Source organism: Geotrypetes seraphini, chromosome 4, assembly GCF_902459505.1.
Source record: "Geotrypetes seraphini chromosome 4, aGeoSer1.1, whole genome shotgun sequence".
Classification (NCBI taxonomy): domain Eukaryota; kingdom Metazoa; phylum Chordata; class Amphibia; order Gymnophiona; family Dermophiidae; genus Geotrypetes; species Geotrypetes seraphini.
Genome location: NC_047087.1, coordinates 90,106,331 through 90,125,421, shown reverse-complemented (window position 1 = coordinate 90,125,421; position 19,091 = coordinate 90,106,331). Strand labels below are relative to the sequence as shown.

Sequence of the window (19,091 nt, the reverse complement as noted above, 5' to 3'; positions counted from 1 at the left end):
GAATCCTTTCTATCTATAATACAGTTAAAAAGGGATTATCATCTCTCCCCTTCCCCCAACGTCTCAAAATGTGATCAAGGTAAATTCAGCTGTTCAGATTATAGGGCTTCAAGCAATGAAAACATTACTTCTGTAAAACATTAAGGTGAAAATAAAATGATTCTCTCAGTAAATAAACCAGCAAAACAAGTTGTAAGGCCCCCCCCACACACACACACATATTGAGCAAGGAGCTTTCCATTCAAATCTTGTCTACCGCCACTTCCTTATCATCCATGCCAGACTCTTATGTCCCTGTGCTATCAGATGGAGCCAGAGAAAAACAGTGTAGAATTGACTTCACTTCTCTTTTAGGGTCTTGTCCTCAATATTTTTCTGGTTCCAGCATATGGGGCAGACATGTGGACTGGTGCAGCAACTATGAGCAGGCTGTTCCTGGGAAGGCTGCAGGATTCACATGATGCACTGGGAAGGAGCCTAAGGCCCAGTGGCGTAGCAGACCAGAGGAAGAGCAGGAGCAGGAGGTGTTTTCGGTACCTCCTGCTCCCAACAGAAAGGTACAAGCAAGGGGCGAGGGAGGAGGGGCGGGGAGTGGGCACTGTAGTGGCAGGAGAGAGTGGCCATCACTACTGCCAGTTTCAGGGCAGTGGGCAGGAGTCTTTATGTCAGGAGGGAGTGGTCATCCCTCCTGCTGTTTTTTTCAGGGGAGTGGGTGGGCGGGTGGGAGCATTCGTGGCAGAAGGGAGAGGGAATCCCTCCTGCCGTTTTTTTTTTTTGTGGGAGCGCACACACTTCGGCTTTTTTTAATGGGACAGATGGTACGCATTTAAGTCACGCAGAACATCTGTCCCATTAAAAAAAAAGCAGAAACCCTGACAGCAGTGATAGAAGGCAAACTTGATAGTGAATCAATCGCTGTTTGAAAATCGGCCAGAGAATCAGCCAACAGTGATTGAGCCGCTATCTTTAGTGAATCTAGCCCTAAGTTCCTTGAGAGATGGTCAAATAACATTTTTGGAAGAATAATAAAAATAAAACTTTTATTGCTGCCTCTTTCAAGACTTTCTCCTGGTCTCCTATGGTGCTGTATTAGAGTAGGACTCGGTCAAGAGGTCTGAAGTGATCACACTTCTCTTCTCTTTCCCTCCATTTGCTTCCAGTATATCTGGGAGGGGAAAAAAGGGATGTAATGCTGCAAGAAGTCACGGCAGTTCAACATGTCAGCTGGGACATTTGGCCTGGCTTGAGAGTAGGTAGGCAGGCAAGCAAACAGGCAGGCAGGCATCAGCATCTAGTTCAGTGTATCACAAATAGATTCCAGGTGTGCCCCGACAAGATGCCAATAAGGAGGAGAGGCGCCGGCTTACTTATAGGATGTGCTTCTCATGGCCTCTCAGGACAGCTCGGTTTTGCAGATAAGAACTACACAGTCTTTAGGACCTAGTTATAACATAGAATACTTTTACTGTCACAAACCTTACCTGAAGAATTTTGTAGAAGCTGGCTTCCATATTTACCACCAACTGCTTCACTCTGCTCATGAGATCTAATGTTTTCAAGATGATATCAGTGGTCACTCTGCTATTATTGAAAACAAATCAGCAATTTTGTTATGCTAGTATGGTATATGTAAGGTATTCAATCAGAAAGTGACTGTACTTAAGCCAAATCAAAAGTAAACAATTTACAAGAGCTAATATTGATTCCGCATAGTAGAAAAGAGGCTAAAATTGGAATTGAATTAATTTTTGATTTACCTAAAGACATTCACAACGACATCTTATTTGCAGCATATGGCATCTCATGTTCAGCAACTATCAATCCTACCTTGCCAACACTGCATACATTATTAATAATGTGGCCTACTCAAAATTGCTCCATTATATTATAATTAGATTACTATAAATGTGTTCCAAACCTATATATATATCTAATTAAGACAGCTTCAAAAGGGAAAAGGAGTCAAGTTTCACAGGAAACGTGAGAAAATATATTTCTGTACTGATTAGGTAGTAGATGACTGGACTAATCTACCTGTGAATGAGGTGAAAACCAGTACTGTGGCAAAATTTAAGCATGCTTCAGATATAGAAGATAGGACATACACATGCGAGTTGCATTATTATGACCATTGTCTATCTCTAACGTCAGGGATGAATAACCAATGAAGAAATGCACATGTCACGCGCAGACTTCATGGCTATATAAGGTGGGATGTCAGCAAGTTGCCAAACCAGTACTGTGGCAGAATTTAAGTATGCTTCAGATATAGAAGATAGAACATACACACGCGAGTCGCATTATTATGATCATTGTCTATCTCTAACGTTAGGGATGCACAGCTCCAGATACCTCTAGCAACCAACCAGCATCTTACTGAGTCACTCCCATGGAATCTGGCTACCTTCCGTGCTGCCAAATGCAGTTATTCTGGATATTAACAGGTAGTCATAATAATGTGACTCGAATGTGTAAAATAGGGTTAGGAGGATCCACTATTACAAATGATTCAACCATCACTTATATGAAGGAAAAGGCAAGAGATGCAATAAGGATGAAATAAAAATAAAGATAAAGAAGAATCATCTATTAGCAGAGCAGGCTATGGGGTTGCTAAGTTACTACTGCCCTGAAAAATCAACAGACATGTCGGTTTTGGATCCTCATCTGGCAAGGTCAGGAGGCCAAATCGCTGGCCAAGTCTCACTAATTTTGGCATGCGTTATTACAAAGCATGGCAGTAAGACAAGGAAAGAGAGCCTACTAAGATTACAGGAGTTGTAGGCTCATCAGCTGAGGATGGTAGTAAAACGGCAAAGATGACACAAACTGTCAAAGAAGCAGTGATAGCCTATGAGTGGTCAAGCTTCTACCATTGGTAGCTGCGATATATCTTTATCGGCGTGCATGGGCTAACTGTGCTGTGCAAATAAAGGGAAATTGTATAACCTTGATGTTCACATTTATGCACACATTGGGGCTGATTTTGTAAGTTGCACCTGACACAGCAGACACCTAGAAAAGTGTGCCTATGTTTTCAATCACAGACAGCCAGTACTTAGAGAATCGTGGCTAGCAAGGACCCTAGGTAGCGGAAATGTAGGGTTTTGCACGCCTACATTTCAGGCGCCTATGGTCCTTATAGAATTGCAGCCAGTAGCACCTAACTTCAGCAGCTTTTTAAGAATCTGGCCCATTATTTATTTTTATTTTAAATTTTTTATTCTGCTTACGACCTAAGCAGATTACAATAAAACAAACATAAATGTCTAGTTTATTAGCACTTAAGCAGGTATGTGCTATCAGGGTGCCCAAGTGCTATTCTGCAAATATCTGTGGAACTTACATGGCATGCTGAAAGGTATTGTCAGGATAGAAGACACCAATGTAATGTAATGTAATTTGCAAGAGATGTGTACACAGAAGAGCATAGGCAAGACGTGGACAGGGCTCCCACCCATGCAACTTACAAAACACATCCCTGCCACATTTAGATATCCACACTTGTATCACTTGAGGGCTGGTGTAACTGTGGGTGCCTAAATTTAGGCATGCTGATACTGAGATATACTAATATTCTATAATGGAATCTAGGCGCATATGTTCTGCAATAGAACAGACATCTACCATGCTGCTTCTGGGAGCTTAAATAAAGATACCCAGTTATACAGTAGAATTACCTACTTACCCCCAAATTCTATAAAGTGTGCCTAAAGTTAGGCATCTACATCGGCACGCCTAACTTAAGTAATAGGCTAAATCAGCACTCAACACCTATTAATTGGCACTAAGTGAGTTAACATAAAGTTAGATTGCCAATTTGGTAGGCGTGATTCTACAACAGTTAGGTGCCTAGTGCAAAGCACATAGTTAAAAGTGGGCGTGGTTAGGGGCAGATTGTAGGCGTGTTTTTAAGTTAGGCACCTGTTTTTGATTTAGGTGCCGGCATTTAGGCCAAGAAAACCCTGGCACAAATAGGCCCAAATTCTCTAAATGGCACCGTAAGAGGTGGCAGTAGGCATCTATGTTTTAACTATAGCCACAATTCTGCAAATGGTGCCATAGTGTGATTGGCACATGATCAGCGGTGTTTTTGTAGGCAGCCACAAATGTATGCGTTTTTTTCCAGAATCTAGCCCTTAGTGTTTATCTGCCATCATGTATTATCTTATGACATCAACCTTTATTCCCCTTCTTAAATGAAGAATAAATGTGTATCTTCTAAGCACTCAAAACATGCCCAGACCAAACACCCTTGCCATTCCCATACATTTGGTTTTTTGATGGAGCATATCCTGACTTTGTAAAATGGGAATTCAAGATGTTTATGCAAAATAAATATTTAAGTACTAATTTATATTTCTAAACTGTCTGCATATACTGTACATGTTGAAAACTAGCACATTAATGTTTATTTTTCTAAAATGGACATTTATGCTGCATGCACTTAGCAAATAACCATCCATTTCTCCTGTACTTTAAAACAGCCTCCTTCATCAGCAGATTTTTGTATTAAAATACTAATGGAACTTGAGATGTCTCAAATTCTAAAATGCAGGTGCCCATGAATAGTACTGAAAATATATAACTACATAAATTGTTAGCAATCTCTCTCCTAGTCCAGCCTCAGGAACCCCTCTGATGAATGCGGATAAAAAGCACATACGTTGTGAAACAAGGCAGGTGCTTTTACCCACCCACAGTGTGGCAAATTTTCAAAATAGCCCCTTTGCCTATATAGACAGATTTTGGAAATTATCCTTCTTATATAAAGAAAAGGTTCAATAGAGTAAATCTAGCTGTGGTTCTGCATCCCAAATTCTCATTACAAATCTTCACAGTACAAGAAGCAACCTGTTTTTATACTGGGATTAAGTTTATACACTATTTTCATAAGCACAATCTGCTAAACAGAATTCTGTTGGAATGATGTTTTAAAATAAAGTCACTGCTGTACCTACCAGAGTTCAGAATCTGCAACCTTTGTTCCAAAGCCAATGTCTGTACCACTGCAAGTAAGCTGATATTCTATCAGAGATACACATCTGTCTGCAGAGAGCTTCCTTGCAACCTGCACCTTCAGAGCATCATCCTCACAAAGAAATACAGACAGTTAAGGATATCCTCTACAAAATGGAACAAAGCTTTGAAAACAAAGGCAAGGAGCAGAGGGGGCTGGCCTCCCAAAAGTTAAAACAAACTCAAGAGTATCTTGATAGAAATACCGTATTTTCACGTAGATAACGCGCACCCGTGTAAAACGCGCACACGGGTATAACGCGCACACGGGTATAACGCGCGGGAAACCGACATATATGTAAAAAAAAAATTTTATATACCGCGCATGCTGCCCCGACTCTTCCGTCGCCGCCTGACTCTCCTTTCCCCCTTGAAGTCCTGTCCCCACCCTGAAAGCCTGATGCCCCCCCGACGTCCGATTCACCCCCCCCCCGCAGGACCGCTTGCACCCCCACCCCGAAGGACCGCTCGCACGCACTCCCACCCGCACCCCCACCCTGAAGGACCGCTCGCACCCCCACAGCCTCCCGACCACCCCCCCACTCATCATATAGAAGCTCCTACCGGTGTCCTGCTGCTTCCTCTTGGCGGTCCCGGCCCTTCTGTGAGCCCTGCGTCTGTGCTGCTTCGTCTTCCGGCGGTCCCGCCCTTTCTCTGACATCAGAGAAAGGGCGGGACCGCCGGAGCTTCTACATGATGAGGGGGGGGTTGGGAGGCTGTGGGGTGCGAGCGGTCCTTCAGGGTGCGGGTGGGAGTGCGTGCGAGCGGTCCTTCGGGGTGGGGGTGGGGGTGAGCGGTCCTTCGGGGTGGGGGTGCGAGCGGTCCTGCGGGGGGGGTGAATCAGATGTCAGGGGGGAAGTATGTAAAAAAAAATTTGTAAAACGCGCTCACGCGTATAACGCGCAAGGTTATGCACGGTTTGTAAAAACCGTGTATAACGCGCACGTTATATGCGTGAAAATACGGTAATAGGAAGAAGCAAACTTCCAGGCCTTTGGATATCTTGTATGGAAACAACATAGAAGTACTGGTAACTCAAAGTTTGACTCTAAACTTTTGCTGGTTTTTCCCTACTTTGCATATCAGGGCAATTTTCAAAACTAAAAGTATAAGTACACATAGAGCTCTAGTTCCATTCCAACTCTGAAAGAGATCAGGTTCCTACCTTGCTAATATCTTTTCTAGTAGATAGGTGTGTCATTGTGGATGGAAGGATAATATCCCAGTGCTTATGAGTCATGCAGAAGGAATTCACTCCAGCTTTTGAATCCCTCCCTCCTTCACTAGAGGGCTCTGCTGCCTCTTTAATTTTGTACCAAAGCAGGCGATAGCCCCAGAGATACCATCTTGAGCCATTAACCCTTTCAGGACCATAAGGATCGTAGGCCAATTTTTGTGGTTTTGATGACATTTTTATGGTAAAAAGGGCTTGCAGATGCCAAAAAATTGATTTTTTTTTGTGAAATATCATTATTTTTATTTAAAAAAATCACACTTCTGGCTTATGGACAGTGTGGCAAGTGAATCTTCTCGTCAATCTAGCAACGACGCTAATGAATGAATGTCGGAACCAGTTTGTTTACATAAAGGCAGTATCATATGGAATCCGTACATATCAAATTTAGAACTGTAGACTATCCCAATCAAAATTTATAGGATTTTAAAGTTATGGGACAAATATGTCCCTTGGTCCTGAAAGGGTTAAGGACGCTTCCTTCAAAAAAACCATCTCGATCCAATAAGGACGCTTCCTTCAACAACTTGTATGGAGCCTGACTGAGGCCTTGCAAAACCACATTAAGGTACCATGAAGGAATCTGGCTATGTCCTAATGAGACACCAACAAAGCCTTACATTCTCGAGCCCTGAAACAAGAGAGTCCCGTTACTTGGATTCTGAGGGATGCCACTGCAAGTCCCTAGTCAAGGCCAGACTGGAGGAAATCTAACACCACAGAGATTGAAGCAAAGAAATGATCTGACTTCTCTTTAATGCACCAATGCTGGAAAGTTTCCCATGCCTTAACATAAGCAGAGACCACTGTAGGATTTCTGGCTCTGAGCAGAGAAGCAATGATCACTTCCTAGTATCCCTTGCATGCTAGCACTGTGTGCTCAAGAGCCATGCCATATGAGCAAAGCGATCCAGATCATCTTTGACCAGATAAAGTAGCTCTGGCTGTACTTGTAGTCTGAGACTTTCACCTCTCTGAAGACACACTTGGTCTGTATACCACAGTCTGCATGGCCAATGTAGAGCCACAAGAATGACCGCTCCCTGATGGCTTGCAATCCTGTGGAGAATCTGACCTATCATGGGGCACTGAGGAAACACATACAAAAGCTCGCTCTTTGGTCACATCTGGACCAGAGCGTCCAGATGTGCACTTCCAGGCTCGAATCTTTAACTGAAGAATCTATCCACCTTCTTTTTTCTTGGTATCACCATCAGATTGAATGTTGGACGATCACAGCGATGAACGACGTCTTGAAAGGCTGCTGCAGACAGCATCCATTCACTCAGATCCAGAGGCTATCTGCTGAGGAGATCTGCTTGGACATTGTCCACTCTCACTACATGTGCCACTAAGAGAGCCTGAAAATGAAGCTCTGCCCACCTGAATAGTAAGTGAGTCTCCAGACTCAGCTGTGCACTCTTGGTGCCTCCCTGGCAATGACATATCTGTAGTATTATCTGAGAAAACTCAAACCATTTGTCCTCCAGACTCTTCTGCAGCGTTTGCAACACCAATCGAATGGCTCAAAGTTCCAATCTATTGATCGACCACTTCCTTTGTGAGCCTGACGGGTCAGATGTCCATTGCAGTGAGCCCCCCAGCTGAACATCCATTACAAATGGCATCCATTTTCACAATTACCCACAAGTCTATTCTGAGGGGCATGCCCCGTGATAATGCTTGTGGGCAGAGCCACTAATACATACTGGCCCAGGCTTCCAGGTTCCATGGCAGAAACATCTGCAGGGAGTCTGACGCAGGTGACCACCACAACTGCAACACATTCTGGAGAGGACGCATGTGGGCCTTTGCCTAGGGGACCACATCTATTGTCATGGAGCCTAGCACTTGAAGGTAGTGACACAGATGGACCTGGCTTGCCCAACGTATTCGATATCTGGGTACAAAGATTGCTTGCGTACCTCTGGAAGACAGACAAGACCTTCTGCTGTATTGAAGAGAATTCCCAGGATTGGATTGGGACCAGCTGGCTCTTTTGGATATTCACTATCTAACCAAGGCTCTACAGGACTCAGACCACGAGCCACTGCTTGCTTTCCCTCTAGGAATGGCGGAGCTCTGATCAGCCAGTCGTCCAGGTATGGATGAACCTGCAAGCCCATCCTGCGCAGATAGACAGCTACCACCACCATCACCTTGGTGAACATGCAAAGTGCTATCACCAGCCCAAAGGGAAGGACTGAGAACTGGTAATGGCTTTGCAGGACATGAAATCTCAGGAAATTTCTGTGGTCCAGAAATATGGGCATGTGCAGGTAAGCCTCTGTCAAATCCAGAAAGGCCAGAAATTCCCCCGACTCTACCACTGCTAAGACTAATCATACTGAGTCCATTCAAAAATGCAGAACTTTCAGTGCTGCATTGACAGGCGTAAGATCCAGAATTGGTCTCCATTCGTCTGAGCCTTTCTTGGGCACGACGAAATATATGGTGTATCTGCCCAAGCCAGAATCTTCAGGCGGCACAGACTCTATGGCCTGAATATCTAACACCCTTTGAACTGTAGCTGTGACCTTGTTTGCTTTCTCTGGTCACCCTACCAGAAGTCCACAAATCAGTCCATCAAGGGTTGGGCAAATTTGAGCTTGTAACCACTCTGAAAGATCTCCACTACCCAACGATCTGAAGAGATCTGTGCCCGGGCTTCCACAAACTCCAAAAGCCGTCCCCACTATCTTCAGGGAACTGCTCTGGACCTGGCGTCATTGTGCTTTCCTGGAGGTTGTAGCAGAACATGAACTGGAAGCCTGGTTCCGCCTGGGACCTGAGAATCTCTGTCTCTGAGAGAAGGCTCCTCCTGAGAACTGCTGAAAGCGCCTGGAATCATGAAAATTAGACCGCCCGGAGCCTCTAGAGATTCGTGGTCTGCTGTCAGGTAGACATTTCAGCTGATGATCTATCATGCTGGTCATGAGATCATCCTGCCACTTTCTAAACATTTGTCTCTTAAATGAAGTCTGCTGAGGATAGCCTTAGAGGCAGAATCTCCTGCCCATTGCTTGATCCAGAGCATTCTGTGAGCCAAAATCAGTAAGCCAAAACTTTGCTCATGACTCTGATGTCATATAGAGCATCAGCTACTTAATCCACTCCAGCTAAAAGTAGCTAGGACAAAGTCTCGCCCTCTGACAGCTCAAGACTCCACAACCTGGTATGACAGATGCATGTCACAAAGGAAGCTGTTGCAACTGCTTTGATTCCCAAGGCCAGCACTTCAAATTGTCTTTTAAGAATCACATCCACTCTGTGACCCTGCATATCCTTTAACACCACGCCTCCCCACTTGATAGGAATGTGTGCTTGGTCCTGCACTACCAAGGAATCTACCTTGGGCTAAGCGAACAGCTGCTGACACTCCTGTGCCCTCAGATTCAGCCAAGCAATTGTCTTGGCTACTTCAAGGGACCCTTCAGGAGCATCCCAATGTTTCATGACCAATACAGTGATATCAGGATGCCAGGGAAGACTGGACTCTCTCTCCGCTGGACAAAGAAGACTGGACTTTCACTCCGTTCATTCTAGAGCAGATAGCAGCGGGGACCTGCTGGAAATCCAAGTTTAACTCTCACAGAGAGTCAGCAATAAGCTCTAACAGAGCAAAGAGTCTGAACAGCTGGAAGGCCAAGGGGTTAATCCCTTGATTGAGGGCTACCATTGTTTTTAGCACACATGCACCTGCCTGCGACCCTGAATCTCCCAACAAGAAGGGCTTGCTCTGTGACAGTAAGGGAATAGAAATAGACTTTCCATCCTCTGAGTCTCCCTCTTAGGGCGCCCATCCAGCACAAACCTGCATGAATTAGGGGTAAAGGAGCTTGAGGACTCCATCCTTGTCAGTTTTGAGGCAAAACAAGGTGATTTGAAGCTTCTGGAGAACTTTAAAAAACCCCAAACAAACATAAAATCCAAGATGGTCATTGCAGCAGCATTTTGGTGCCAAAAAACAGCACCAAAACGCTTTAACCAAAATATTTTTTTAAAAACCAATAAAACGGTGATTTTAGGGTTTTGGAGGTGAGGAAACCTAAGGGAAAAGTAGAAACCTAATAAAAAAAGGTTTGAAAGACTCCCCCCATGATATTCCTCATAGGCTGTAACAGCCTTACTCACTGTGTGTGACCTATGCTGGAAATGTGCTGCAGCCTGCCTCAGCTCCAAAGGTGGCTGGATCTGGGAGAAGAAATCACTGCACTGTTAAATTGAAGAAGCGAAGTTGAGCTTAACGGGACATGAGGGGGATCAAGAGCCAGTGAGGATTCATTCCCTTTCTAGTGCTGTTGTAAAATCTAGCAACGCATGGGGATCTGAGGCTCTCCCCTTAGCATAGTTCTTCAATGAATTTGTGTCTATGAAGATGTTCTTCAATGAATTTGTGTTAAGAATTTAAAATAATTTGAGAAAGGTATTGGATTAGAGAAAGAAGAAGAAATCACTGCCTCAAACAGACCGCTCCTCCAGCGCTGAATCTTCAGGCTGCCAGTCTGACAGCCTCAGACCCCCATGGACCTACAGACATGAAAGGGGAAAGGCGAAACGTTGCCGGCACCCTACGGGATCCCACTGAGACCCCTATGGATGCCTGACAGTCTGCACTCAAGCCCATGTGACGTAGTAGATGAGCAATGCTACAAGGGGAATGGACCCCAAGCTCCAAAAGGTTTCTGCAGGCTGGCCAACAGGTAACACAGAAGGATTGGCCTGTTAGTTGCAGACCTCAGTCTGCTTCTCCTTCACGAATACATAGCTGGACCTTCGCCTAGGTGAGCTCTGAGCACCAAAATACAGCGAAAAAGACCGAAAAATAAAGAAATAAACAGAGCAGATCAGAAAATCTCCTTCCAGCTCAAGTGCATAAAGAAAAACTGAAGGGGGTATCAGAGTCCTCTAGTGAAGAAGAAGGGATTCAAAAGCTGGAGTAGATTCCTTCTGCATGTCTCGTGAGCACTGGGATATTGCCCATCTGTCCAGAATGACACACCTATTGAACTAGAACAATTATTTTACAATATTAAAGGAGTAATTTTATATAACTACAGTAATATACGCATAAGAACTATGCAAAGGCCTGAGGAAGCATTGGACTTTCGCTTTCTCCTCGTTGGAGAAGATGCAGTATGTTTACTCACTAGACGGGTAGTCACTTAAAGGATATTTAGCAAGACATCAATAGCTCGGACTTGTTTTTCACATTTCTTCTTTGTTGATACTTCATTCGTAATCTGATCAGGAGTTTGTAGCTGGCTAAGGATGACAGGCAACAGTAATTCCAAAAAGCGTTCAGCTGATGGACAGGTGGCTGAATCTATTGCATCCTGTTTGGGCATACAAAGATATTTAAAAGTGATTCCACTTTGAGAACTTATTCTGAGGCTTTAGCAAACACATTAATTGAAAAGCAAACAGATTCTTTCAACATTGAATTAAACAGACAGACTTAGCCATTTCAAAAGGCAGAACTATCAATACAAACTGAAAGCAAGCTGTTTGTGAATATCTAGTTTAAACTATTTACTAGAGAGAATAACTTTTACAGAGAACCTTGCAAGAGTTTTCTTTAGGCATCAGGATAAACACTGTGGCCTAGATGCAATAAAGCCAGCAATCATCGCTAAACCTGTTTTGACAGCTTTAGCAAAGATTGCATTTGCCGAAATAATGCATAGAACAGCTCACCGCATGTTTTTCTCCTCTACTGCCTATTTTATGATCCGGCCATGCAAATTAGCTAAAACCCCATGCAAACTACCCAAGCGATTAATGCACTAACATTGCTTGGCTATGCAAAAAAAATAAATAAATAAAGCAAGGGTCTTATCGATCTGAAAAGAACAACAGATCTAGGTAACTGTGTTATCGACAGGTCTGCCTGTCCCATTAAAAAAATAAAAACACCTGATGATGATGGTCCTCCATGATGAAAGCGACATAGGGAATCCTCAACCACACTAGCAAAAATCGGCAGGAGGGATGTCCATTCCCTCCTGACATGCCACCCCCTCTCCCCCCCACACACACACCCAGAGCAGCAAAATGGCAGGAGGAATACCCACTTCCTCCTGCCACCGAAGGTCCACCTCCACACAAGGCGCCTCCCCAAACATCCCCTATCCTCCTTCCCCTCAAAAAAGGAAGGAGGGATGCCCACTCCTTCCTGCCACTGGAGGTCGCCCAACTCCCCCCTCCATATCTTTCAAGGAAGTTGGGAGCAGAGAGATGTTCCGTCACTCCTTCTCTGAGGTCCGCCTGTCCAAAATGGCAGCCCTTCCCCTTAGACATCCAAGCTGATCAGGGCTCCTCCCTTTGTATCCTGGGATGACAGGGGGAGGAGTCTAAGGCCCTGATTGGCTCAGACAAGCCTTTGGTGGCAGGAGGGAGTGGGTATTCCTCCTGCAGTTTTTCTGCAGCAGGTGGGGGTCAACATGGCAGGAGGGAATGGGCATCCCTCCTGCCATTTTCTCTCTCGCAGGGGTGAGGGGGAGGGGGCAGCATAGCAGGAGAGAATGTGAATCCCTCCTGCTGATTTTTGCTAGTGCAGGGAGGGAGGGAGGACTTCTGGTGCTGCATTCGTCGGGGAGGGCCATCACTGGCAGAGAGGGGAGGATATTTTTTCTTTTTTTTAATGAGGTACTCAGGGTCTTAGGCCCCTCCCTGGTGCATCCCAGGATGTACTGGGAAGGGGAAGGCCTGCCATTTTGAAGAGGCAGATCTGCTGGCTGGAGGGAGTGAGCTCCCCTCCTGCCAGTCTTCTAAAAAGGGGGGGGATGGCCCACTAGACCACCAGGCTTGTGTGATGCGGGGTTGTCAGGAGGTGGGGAGCAGTTATGTGCGCAGCTCTTAAGGGTGTGCTATACACACACAACAGCTGTGCCCATTAAAAAAAAGCCTGCGGCAGCAGGGAGTAAACATCCCTTCTGCCAATCTTCTGCATGGGGGGGGGCATCGGCAGGGGGCAGCAATGGCACTGAGGGGGGCACTAGACTACTAGTTTTTTGGGGGGGCTACAGGGATATCGGGGCTGGTGGCAGGTCTGAGCTGCTCTATTTTCCTGTCAGTGCCTGAGCCAATCAGCATAAATATCAGCCTCGTTCCTTGTAAATGGAGGTGAGTTCCTTTTTAAGAATCACCTGGAGAGGTCATTTTAATATTAATGACCTCATTGTACATATATAGTACTCCCCCGATATTCACGGGGGTTCCATTCCAGGAACTCCCGCGAATGTTGAAAAACCGAGAATACGGTTTTTAGCAGGGGAGACAGGAGAGGGCAGCCGGAACATCGGCAAGTGAAGGAAATCACTTGCGATATGCTCAGAACGCCTCTTCCTGTACTAAAGTCGGGCCTCACGAATCAGGAGCTGCATATCAAAGCAGCTCCCGATTGGTGAGGCCCGACTTTAATACAGGAAGAGGCGGTCGGAGCATACCGCGAGTGATTTCCTTCACTCGTCGGCGCTCCAGCTGCCCTCTCCTGCCTGGTCATTCGCGGTCAGAAAATACCGTGAATGACCGAGACCGCAAATTGCGGATCGCAAATGACTGGGGGAGCACTGTATTTGCACAGTACAATCAGAGACTGCTAGAAAGCACGGAAAAAAACAAGGTGAGCCATTTTAAAATTCGGGCAGTAAAATCCATGCATTTAACAATGGTTTAGATAATCGGCTTCAGAGAGATCTTCACTTGTACGACTTTGCTGGGAAACTGCTTACAAACTTGGGAAAAGGGAATCCTAAAGATAAATAGATAAGCACAGGAAATGATTTTATTTTATTTAAAATGTTTTGCTCACTTAGCAAGGGAGTTTTAGGGTTTATTTTTTACTTAGCATAAAAGTCTCTGTTAGTGTACATAGGCTAGCGTTTCAAGGGGCTATTTTAAAAATGCTATAATATCAATATATAAGCACAGCTAATAGGCAAAGGCAGCTTTAGTTTAGACTTTAATTCCATCCCTCCCTCTCACCCCAGGTCTGTTTTCTGATTTATAGTCCTTGAACCAATTAGAAGGCTAAAAAAGTAATTAGATAATCTATATTAGCTAGTAATTAGCTATTCAGAAATAAACTAAGAAATCCTTGGAAGGTAACCTACCAATTACAACATTACAAAATAATCGTGAGGATAAGGGGCAAATACCCCAAAATCATGAAGGAGAAATTAGGTTCTTACCTGCTAATTTACTTTCTTTTAGCTTCTCCAGACCAGTAGAGGTTAACTTTACGATTGGGTATATATCTAATCATGACCAGCAGGTGGAGACTGAAAACAAAACTTTGGGACAGTATATCCTAGCCCCTCCTCTCTATTTCCCTCAGTCTGCCGAATAGCCAAGCAGAACCAAGAACTGGAAACAACAGAGAGAAAAAACAATACTCCGAAAGGAGTAACCAATAACATACCCAAAAAATGCTGTTGGAAAATGCAGAGGAGAAATTCCCGAAGGAAGAAGGTCCCCACAGCTCGCCAGCTAAGCCAGCCGAGCCACAGCCGCTGTTCTTCAATTCTCCCCGGCCCTAGAAAAATACTAGAACCCGCAGCAAAAACCAAAAACTGCCCGCGCAACAGCCCCAACAACAACAACAACAGACAGGGTGGGGACCTCTACTGGTCTGGAGAAGCTAAAAGAAAGTAAATTAGCAGGTAAGAACCTAATTTCTCCTTCTTTAGCACTCTCCAGACCAGTAGAGGTTAACTTTACGATTGGGACGTACCAAAGCAGTCCCTCTCACGGGCGGGACCCCCGAAGGGCCGATACCAGAACACGCTCACCGAACACCGCGTCCCGACGCGCCTGAACATCTACCCGATAATGCCGAACAAATGAATGCAAGGAGGACCAAACCGCAGCCTTACAAATATCCACCGGAGGCACGAGCGACGACTCAGCCCAAGAAGCCGCCTGACCCCTAGTGGAATGAGCCTTGAGAAACTCCGGAACCGGCTTCTGACTCAGAAGATAAGCGGAAGCGATCGTCTCCTTGATCCAGCGCGCAATAGTAGCCTTAGAAGCGCCAGCCCCCCGACGAGGACCCGCCAGAAGCACAAAGAGATGATCGGAGCTCCGAAAATCCCGGGTCCGCTGCACATAAGCATGGAGGACCCGACCGACATCCAACTTGCGCAGCTGTCGTTGCTCAGAAGAACCCTCCCGACTACCCAAGACCGGGAGGACCACCGATTGATTGACATGAAAAGGAGAAACTACCTTCGGCAGAAAGGAAGGAACAGGCCGCAAAACAACCCGCTCCTTTGAAAACTCCAGGAAGGGAGCCCTACAAGAGAAAGCCTGTAGCTCCGACACCCGTCTAGCGGAAGTAATGGCCACCAAAAAGACCGACTTCAGCGTAAGGTCCTTCAACGAACAGCCATCCAACGGCTCGAAAGGAGGGCGCACTAGAACAGAGAGAACCAGATTGAGATCCCAAGAGGGAATCGAGGGCCTTATGGGAGGCCTGAGCAACTTGGCCGCCCTAAGAAAGCGAATCACATCAGGAATGGCTGACAAACGCTGACCTGTCACCAGCCCCCGAAAAGCCGACAGGGCCGCCAGATGAACCCGAAGAGAAGACCAGGCCAGGCCCCTATCCAGGCCATCCTGCAAAAACTCCAGAATGTTAGGCAGAGAAGCGCGAAAGGAGACCACTCCCCGCGCTCGGCACCATTCCTCAAACAGACGCCAAACCCGTACATAAGCCCGAGAGGTAGAAAGCCTCCGGGACCCCAAAAGTGTAGAGATCACCTTGTCGGAATATCCCTTCTTACTCAGGCGGCCCCTTTCAAGAGCCAAGCCGTAAGACAAAAGGGAGACGGGTCGAACATGGGAATGGGACCCTGCGTCAGAAGATCGCACTCGAGAGGCAGAGGAAGAGGATCCGCCACCAGATGCCTCACCAGATCCGCATACCACGGACGACGAGGCCAATCCGGAGCCACCAAGACCACCAGCCCCGGATGGCGAACAATGCGAAGCAGTACTCTGCCTACTAATGGCCAAGGAGGGAACACATACAACAGCCCCTCCGTTGGCCACGGTTGGACCAGAGCATCCAGACCCTCGGCCAGACCGTCCCTGCGACGACTGAAGAAGCGGGGTACTTTGGCGTTGCCACTTGTAGCCATCAGATCCATCAGGGGCTGCCCCCAAGCACGCACTAGCAACTGAAACGCCTCGGCGCCGAGACACCACTCTCCCGGATCCAAGAAGTGACGACTGAGGAAGTCCGCCTGAACGTTTTCTACCCCGGCAATGTGAGAGGCCGAGAGGTCCAGAAGATGCGACTCCGCCCAAACCATGAGCCGAGCCGCCTCCTGCGCCACCAGAGTGCTCTTGGTGCCCCCCTGACGATTGACATAAGCCACTGCCGTGGCATTGTCCGACAGGACTCTGACCGACTTGCCCAACAAAAGGGAGTGGAAAGCCAACAGCGCCAGCCGGACCGCCCTGGTCTCCAACACGTTGATCGACCAGGAGGCCTCCTCCGTGGACCAGGTTCCCTGAGCAGAGTGACCCAGACACTGGGCCCCCCAACCCAGGAGACTCGCATCCGTAAAGAGCACCGTCCACTGCGGAAGATCCAGACCCACCCCCTGAACTAGGTGAGGGGTCCGGAGCCACCAACGCAGACTGCAGCGCGCCAAGCCTCGCAGGGGAACCGGAACATCCATCCCGTGCCTCTGGGGAGACCACCTCCGGAGCAGAGCATACTGAAGAGGACGCATGTGGGCCCGCGCCCACCTCACCACGTCCAGGGACGCCGCCATCGACCCCAGGACCTGGAGGAAATCTCGCGCCCGAGGACACCGGGACGCCAAAAGCAGGCGAATCTGAGACTGCAATTTGCTCACCCGGGCCTCTGGGAGGAAGACCTGCCCCAAGGAGGTGTCGAACAGCACCCCGAGGTACTCCAGACGCTGAGCCGGAACCAACCGACTCTTGGAAAGGTTGACCACCCAGCCCAGCGACCGGAGAAACTCCACCACCCGAGCCGTAACCCGGTAGCTTTCCTGCAACGACTTGGCCCGAATTAACCAGTCGTCCAGGTAGGGGTGTACCAGAATGCCCTCCGACCGCAAGGCTGCCGCGACGACCACCATCACCTTGGTGAACGTCCGGGGAGCCGTGGCCAGCCCAAAGGGAAGCGCACAGAACTGATAGTGCCGACCCAAGATCGCAAAGCGCAGGAAACGCTGATGAGAGGTCCGAATAGGAACATGCAAGTAGGCCTCCGTCAGATCGAGAGAAGTGAGAAACTCCCCCGGCTGAACCGCCAGAATGACCGACCGCAGCGTTTCCATACGGAAAGAGGGAACCTTGAGAGCCCTGTTGACCCCTTTCAAATCGAGGATGGGCCGAAAAGTCCCCTCCTTCTTGGGCACCACAAAGTAAATGGAGTACCTGCCCGTGCCCCACTCCGGGGGGGGCACCGGAACTACTGCCCTGAGATCTAGCAAGCGCTGAAGGGTCTGGCGAAAAGCCTGCTTCTTCCCCGGAGTCTGACACGGAGAAGCGAGGAAAAAATCCGGCAGAGAGCGGGCGAACTCCAGGGCATAACCGTCCCGCACCACCTCCAGGACCCACTGATCGGACGTGATCTCGGCCCATTTGGGAAAAAAGTCGCGCAGCCGGGCCCCCACCGGAACCAAGGGGGGCGCCGGCAAGGCGTCATTGTGCAGGACGGGAAGCGGGGGAACCGGCGGAGGGGTTCCCTGCCCCCCGACGGGCCCCCCGAAAGGGCTGCATGCGCTGGAAGAACCGACCCCGGGAAAACCCCGGAGACTGGAAAGAAGCAGCCCCACGCCCAGGGCGATACTTGCGAAATTCCCGCAAACGCCCCCGGGCCGCACCCCCCCGAGACGCCGGGCGGGCACGGTCCTCCGGCAAACGGGGAACTTTCGAGTCCGACAGAGTCTGAATTAACTTATCCAAGTCCTCTCCAAATAAAAACGACCCCCGAAAGGGAAATTTAGTAAGCTTAGCTTTGGACGCAGCATCCGCCGCCCAAGCGCGCAGCCACAACACACGCCTTGCGGCAACGCCAAAAGCCATGGACTTAGCCGAGATCCGCACCAAGTCATACAGAGCATCCGAGAGGAATGAGGCAGCCATCTCAATCTTTGCTACCTCCTGATCCACCAGAGACCAGTCGTCAGACTCTCGATCCAAGACCCGCTCCGCCCACCGAAACACGGCGCGAGCGACCAGTCCCCCACAAATAGCCGCCTGGACCCCAAAAGCAGAGACTTGAAAATTTTGCTTAAGGATGTTCTCCAATTTGCGCTCCTCAGAGTCCCGCAAGGCAGAACCGCCCTCAACAGGCACGGTATGCCGCTTGGAAATAGCCGAGACCACCGCATCCACGACTGGCGAAGCTAACGTAGCCCGATCCCCTTCAGGAATGGGATACAGGCGAGCCATGCTGCGCGCCAGCCGAAACGGCGTCTCCGGCGTTTTCCACTGCTCAAGAATAATATCCCGAATATCCTGATGCATAGGAAAAGAGCGGGAAACGGAACGGATCCCTCGTAACAGAGGGTCCCCCACACGCGGAGTCTCCGGCGGCGCGTCCTCAAAACGCAAAGCCGAAGAAACCTGTTGAATAAGGTCAGGCAGCTCATCTCTCTGAAAAAGGCGCACCACGGACGCCTCGTCACTGGAGAACGGGAAACCCGACAACCCGCCGCCAGCTTCCGTCCCCTCCAGAGGGTCCTGGAATTCCTCAGAAGGGTCCAGGTCCTCCTCCATACCGACACGTTCCTCCGACCACAAATCCTCGTCCCACGACACCCGCGGACGCTTGGACAAGAGAGGCGGCGGA

At 48.0% G+C, this 19,091-nt stretch overlaps 1 protein-coding gene across 2 annotated transcripts in view; it reads right to left on the bottom strand.

The window, feature by feature from the left end:
* The window catches only part of CIP2A (cellular inhibitor of PP2A), a 153,125-nt gene that overhangs the window by 87,437 nt on the left and 46,597 nt on the right, over positions 1-19,091 (bottom strand). For both annotated transcript variants that reach the window (XM_033941528.1, XM_033941527.1), the window contains 3 exons: positions 11,430-11,589; positions 4,962-5,103; positions 1,482-1,581 (listed from right to left, as the gene is read on the bottom strand). In XM_033941528.1, the coding sequence (XP_033797419.1) occupies positions 1,482-1,581; positions 4,962-5,103; positions 11,430-11,589 (402 nt within the window). The remainder of the gene's footprint in view (positions 1-1,481; positions 1,582-4,961; positions 5,104-11,429; positions 11,590-19,091) is intronic.